Below are 6,980 nucleotides of genomic sequence, written 5' to 3' on the forward strand. Positions count from 1 at the left end.
GACCTCATTTGGCTTTTCAAAATCCAAAAATTCGGTCTAAGAACTTTCACCATTTCCCCCCAAATTTTCCAACCCAAATCCTTAATTAAATGAAGAATTTAATGATAGATTAGTGGAGGTTAATAAAAAATGAGTGAAGAATCCTTACCCAAATATTTCCTCTGATAATCCCTCAACATTTTGCCTCAATCCCAGCTCTCTAGGTCCAAAAATGGAGAATGAAATTAAACCCTCGAACTTAGGCCTTTTCTGCCCAATTAAACCACTTCTGCGAAGCCATAGCCGCATTTGCGGCTCTGCACCTGCGGAATTTCCATCGCAGGTGTGGCCCACACTATGGCCAGCATCCTCCGCTTCTGCGAGAAAACAACTGCATTTGCGCATGCGCACCTGTGGAGGAAATGTCACACCAGTGGCCAATGCCTGCTCCTGCGCTTCCTGCCATCGCAGAAGCGACTTCGCTTTTGCGGAGACCTTCCCCCTTCTGCGATCCCAGCATCCCCCACTCACTACCGCACATGCGCTCCTAAGGCCGCACCTGCCGCCACACCCATCGCAGGTGCGATCACACCCAAATCCGAACACCCATACGATAACGAGTCAAACCATATAAGGATTACTCAAACCAGACCTCATTTGGCCTTTCAAAACCCAAAAATTCTGTCTAAGAACTTTCACTATTTTTTCCCAATTTCTCAAGTCAAATCCTTAATTAAATGAAGAAATTAATGATAGATTAGGGGAGATTAATCAAAAATGAGTCAGGAAGCCTTACCCAAATGTTTCCTCTTAAAATCCCTCAAACTTTCGCCTCAATCCGAGATCTCTAGGTCCTAAACTGGAGAATGAAATCATACCCTCGAACTTAGGATTGTTTTGCCAAGTTAAACCGCATCTGCGGCTCCGTACCTACGAAATTTCCATCGCATGTGCGGTCCACGTTACGGCCAGCATCCTCCGCTTCTGTGAGAAAACAACCACATCTGCGAACGTGTACCTGTGGAGGAAATGTCGCACCAGCGACTAATGCCCGCTCCTGCGCTTCCTGCCATCACCGCACCTGCGGAGGAAATGTCGCACCTGCGACCAGTGCCCGCTCCTGTGCTTCCTGCCATCATAAAAGCGACTTTGCTTCTGCGGAGACCTTCCTACTTCTGCGATCCCAGCGTCCCCCACTCACTACCGCACCTGCACTCCTAAGGACGCACCTACGGCCACACGCATCGCAGGTGCGATCACACCAGAAGCAGCAGTGCTTCAGCAATGCTTAAGGTCCAAATTTATTCCGGATTCAATCCGAATCACACCCGGGGTCCTCGGGACCCTGTCCGAATATACCAACAAGTTCCAAAACACCATACAAACTTAGTCGAGTCTTCAAATCATATCAAACAACGCTAAAAATATGAATTGCACATCGATTCAAGCCTAATGAACTTTAGAACTTCAAACTTCTACATCTGATGCCGAAACCTATCAAATCAAGTCCGGTTGACCTCGAATTTTGCGAACAAGTCATAATTAATATTACGGACCTACTCCAACTTTCGAAATTGGGATTCGACCCTAATATCAAAAAGTCCACTCCCGATCAAACTTTCCAAAAATCATCCAACTTTCCAACTTTGCCAATTAACGTTGAAATGACCTACGGACCTCCAAATCAACATCCGGACATACTCCTAAGACCAAAATCACCCTACGGAGACACTGGAACCGTCAAAACTTCATTTCAGAGTCCTCTTCATACAAATCAAACTACGGTCAATTCCTACGACTTAAAGTTCCATTTGAGGGACTATGCATACTATTTCACCCTGAAACCGAAAACCAAACGTCCCAGCAAATTACGTAACCATAAAATAAAATAGAAGGAGAAATAAATATTGGTTCGGGGCTAATACTCTCAAAATAACCAGCCGGGCCCTCCCCCTCTTAAAACAAACGTTCATCCTCGAACGAGTATAGAGACATACTTGAAGTGGTGAAAAGATGAGGATAACGGCTGCGCATATCATGCTCGGTCTCCCAAGTCGCCTCCTCGATCGGATGACCCCTCCACTGAACCTTCACTGAATCGATGCTCTTCTACCTCAACTTTTGAACATGCCTGTCCAAAATGGCCACCGGCTCCTCAACATAAGATAGATCTCTGTCCAACTGGACTGAGCTGAAGTCTAACATATGAGACGGATCGCCGTGATACTTTCGGAGTATGGAAACATGGAATGTTGGATGAATTGAAGAGAGACTAGGTGGTAGTGCAAGTCTGTAAGACACCTCTCCAACCCTCTCAAGAATCTCAAAAGGCCCGATATACCTAGGGCTAAACTTGTCCTTCCTACCGAATCTCATAACACCCTTCATGGGAAAACTCCGGAGCAAGACCCGCTCCCCAACCATGAATGCAACGTCCCAAACCTTCCGATCCGCATAACTCTTCTACCTGGATTGGGTTGTACGAAGTCGATCCTGAATCAATTTAACTTTTTTCAAAGCATCCTGAACCAAGTTTGTACCCAATATCCTAGTCTCGCCCGGCTCGAACCAACCCACTAGAGACCAACACCGTCTACCATACAAAGCCTCATACGGGACCATCTGAATGCTCGCCTGATAACTGTTGTTGTAGGCAAACTTCGCAAGTGGCAAGAACTGATCCCAAGAACCCCCAAAATCCATCACACACGCACGAAGCATATCCTCTAATATCTGAATGGTGCGCTCGGACTGTCCGTCCGTCTGAGAGTGAAATGTTGTACTCAACTCTAGGTACCCAACTCATGTTGTACGGCTATCCAGAACTGTGATGTAAACTACGTACCCCGGTCAGAAATGATAGATACCAGCACGCCATGAAGCCTGACAATCTCGCGAATGTAAACCTGAGCCAGCTGCTCCGAAGAGTAAGTAGTAACCACAGGAATAAAATGAGCTGACTTGGTCAATCTATCCACAATCACCCAAACTGCATCGAACTTCCTCTGAGTTCGTGGGAGCCCAACAACGAAATCCATAGTGATCCACTCCCATTTTCACTCTGGAATCTCTAGCTTCTGAAGCAGTCCACCTAGCTGTTGATGCTCATACTTCACCTACTGACAATTTAGGCACTGAGCTACATACTCCACTATGTGTTTCTTCATCCGCCTCCACCAATAGTGCTGCCTCAAGTCCTTATACATCTTTGCGGTACCTGGATGAATGGAGTACCGCGAACTGTGAGCCTCCTGGAGAATCAAGTCATGCAAGCCATCTACATTGGGCACACATAGCCTGCCCTGTATCCGTAACATACCGTCATCTCCAATAGTGACCTCTTTGGCATCGCCGTGCTGAACTTGTCCTTAAAGAAAAGCATATTAGGGTCATCATACTGACGCTCTCTGAAACGATCATAAAGAGAAGACTGAGAAATCACACAAGCCAAAACTCTGCTCGGCTTGGAAACATCCAATCTGACAAACCGGTTGGCCAAGGCCTAAACATCCAAGGCTAAAGGCCTTTCTGCTGCTGGTAGATATGCTAAACTACCCAAACTCTCCGCCTTGCGGCTCAAGGCATCGTCCACCACATTGGCCTTCCCGGGATGATAGAGAATGGTGATATCATAATCCTTAAGAAGCTCCAATCATCTCTGCTGTTGCAAGTTAAGATCCTTCTATTTAAACTGATGTTGTAGACTCCGGTGATCGGTGTAGACCTCACAAGGGACACCATACAAATAGTGCCGCCAGATCTTCAAGGCATGAACAATAGCTGCTAACTCGAGCTCGTGGACAGGATAGTTTTTCTCATGCACATTCAGCTCTCTAGACGCGTAGGCAATCACCCTACCGTCCTCCATCAATATAAGGTAGCTTTTTCTTAATTACACGAGGAATCATGGACAATTATAATGTTTTCACAGAATTTGATTGAAATCCAGTTTTGAAGAACTCAAACTGTAAACAAAGGAGTAGGTGAATTCCCTACAAATTAAGGAGGACCACTCCGCATTATTTCTATATATACTCCTTTTCAAAGGTTAATTGGATATCCGTCTTTCATCTTTATGGTTTACCCTACTTCTATCCCATGTCTTATTCTATAACTTTTTAATATCCCCACCAATTACAAACTGGATTCAAATTAACGAGCTAATCAGTTTCTGATGTTCCTCTTCTTCTTCTTTTTATTTTTGGGGAGGTGATGTTGTCATTATTGCTATTTTCAGAAAGAGTTTGAATCATATATATACTGATAGTATAAATATTTAAATTATTAATATGATTAATCGGATTATAACATGTTATTTCTTTAAATATCAAGTTATACACAAAGTGTTATTTCTTTTCAACTGTCTATGCGCAACACGTCAACAGTTTCAGAAAATACATAGAAGATAATGGCATATTCCAACCCGGTTAAAATATTCTAAACTTACTTTATTATTATTTTATTTTTTAAGCCACTTCGAATTTTCAGGGATGTTAATTAAGCTCAACCTACTTCGTATGATACGATTAATAGGAGTAGTTTCCAAGCATGGAGGGAAAACCTATGGTTGATTCTTCTTTAAGAATAATACTAGGTTTTCATCGACATCACCTCCAATTCTTGTTCAAATCCCTCATCATATTCTCCCATTTGTAAAATATGTTCCGGTATTAAACAAACGATTAAAGAAGATTTTCCAACCAAAAAAAAAACATGTTGTTTTACCGTATTTTATCTCTCATTCTTTCCTGTACAATATTAATTGCATAATAGAGAATAGAATTAAATCCATGTAAGAGAAATACTTATCTTTTGATATTGAACTAATATTAATTTGGGAGAACTTAAATGGAAAAGTGGACACTAATAATTAAAGTCACAAGATGTTATGAATTAAAGCTACGACCTAGGTAGCAGCTGCAATTTCATTAATTAGGAAAAAAGAAGATTTGCTATTCAATTGCGTCTCTACCAAACAAAAGAAGAAATGCAAATAAGGATCATATTATAGCATGTAAAATTTCTCCACAAAAACACATACTTCATCTAACAAATTCATGTTAGAAAGAGAAATGAAGACACGTATGGTATACTGGAGACTGAATTACGGAATTAGTGCTTCAAGTTTTAATGTTTATTTTTTCCACGGAACTTATCATTAAGATTCAAGATTGTTAATTTTAAAGCAACACTTAGTCTTTTTTCATAAAGATTTCTGAGCCATGCATTATCTCTTCTTTCCATCAGCATCTTTCTAACATAATTGATTTGCTTTTGCATTCTCATCTCGCACTATAAACAGTAGTGTACGAGGGACCGCCAATATATTATACTTAAAAAAGTACTAGAATGCATCACCAAACTCTTCTTTTTCTAATGAATTTAAATTATATATACTTAATTTTCTTATATTATTAATGCAATTTAATCGGTTATAGAATGGGTTAATTACTCGAGTTTTGTATTTGTCATGAATAGTTATCTCTAATTATACGTACGTAAATATAACGTGATCGTATAAAAAATTAAATTTAAATTCTGACAGTGCACAAAATTTAAGCTGCTCACTTATTGTCTTCTTTACCTTATTGGCCGTTACATAAAAGGCATTCTTTTTGTGTCAATCTTTTAGAAAACAAACCCCTCACGATACTCATCCTGCCCCTCATGCACCTTATCATTCTTACTTTACTGATTTAGCCATCAATTTTAAGTATAAGATAAAAAGACGCAGAAATAGAAAGAATTAAACCACTATCTTTGCCAATATATACCAACACCAAATATGCCATCTTCACCAGAAAATGTGACACAAAAATGGCCAGCAACAAGCCTCATGCAAAATGCCGTTTCAGAGCTAAAATTGCAAAGAGGAATACTACTTCCATTGATGGCCATGAACTTCACATGGTTTGCAAAAACAGCCATCACAACTGCATTTCTTGGAAGGCTTGGAGATGTTTATTTAGCTGGAGGAACACTTGGTTTTACATTTGCAAATGTGACCGGATTTTCTGTCTTGAATGGCCTTTGTGGTGCAATGGAGCCTATTTGTGGACAAGCTTTTGGAGCCAAGAATTACAAACTTCTTCACAAGACCCTTATTATGGCTACTCTATTGTTACTACTAATCAGCTTGCCTATTTCTTTCTTTTTGCTAAATGTAGATAAGATCCTCGTACAATTTGGCCAACAAGAAGATATTTCAAATATGGCCAACAAACATCTCATTCATCTCCTCCCTGATTTGGTTATTACCTCTTTGTTATGCCCTTTGCAGGCTTGAGATGGTGCACCCAACTCGCTCCCGAAAATATTTCCACAATTTTATCACAAGTGCGGTCCTCCACAATATAGATAAGGATTGCCAAAATAAGAATAATCAATATTCAATAAATTCTCATTCCAAAATGTCATGTCAACAAAGATAATAAAATATTAAACTAAGATAAAATAAATAAACATAACTTGAATAGACAAAAAGTACTAATCTAATCTAGTAAAATAGTTAATTTCTAAGTCCCCGGCAACGGCGCCAAAAACTTGTTGCTCCCCAATGCACACGCAAGTATACGTGGTCGTGCAAGTAATATAGGATTGTAAGTCCAGATATCGTACTAACATGGACTTGTGATTAACTATTTACTAAATTAAACTAAGACAATTATCTATTTAAGCAATTTTCTAAAGATTATTAACTACACTAATCTAGAGTCGAAAACTAAGAGATTAAAGAAAACAAGTCGGCAATATTAAAAACGAATTCAATGAGAGGCGATATTCTAGAGCTATGGGTTAGCTAACAATCCCGCTGAGTCTTCTACTTAAATTGTCTAATTAATTTATCTGGTTTATTGATTGACAATGTTAATATTACTCATAGTATTCTCCCGAAGTACTACTCACCTATTCAAGCTAACCTAACGCCTATATTCCTATGGAATTAGGATTAACAAGAATGCATTAATAATTTCCGTATAATAATCAAGCAACGCGATTAG

The 6,980-nt window shown here is 40.0% G+C and overlaps 1 protein-coding gene across 1 annotated transcript; it reads left to right on the plus strand.

Annotated features, from left to right (window-relative positions):
* Nucleotides 1–5,764: 5,764 nt before the first annotated feature.
* Nucleotides 5,765–6,265, plus strand: LOC142177377 (protein DETOXIFICATION 56-like). The gene has a single exon (XM_075245859.1). The coding sequence runs from the start codon at nucleotides 5,765–5,767 to the stop codon at nucleotides 6,263–6,265; it is 501 nt and encodes a 166-aa protein (XP_075101960.1).
* Nucleotides 6,266–6,980: the final 715 nt, after the last annotated feature.

This window comes from Nicotiana tabacum, chromosome 23 (genome assembly GCF_000715075.1).
Source record: "Nicotiana tabacum cultivar K326 chromosome 23, ASM71507v2, whole genome shotgun sequence".
In the NCBI taxonomy this organism is placed as follows: domain Eukaryota; kingdom Viridiplantae; phylum Streptophyta; class Magnoliopsida; order Solanales; family Solanaceae; genus Nicotiana; species Nicotiana tabacum.

Bases quoted from the DNA above. Each gene is read 5' to 3' on its own strand.
- LOC142177377 (XM_075245859.1), top strand. From the start codon at position 5,765: ATGCCATCTTCACCAGAAAATGTGACACAAAAATGGCCAGCAACAAGC.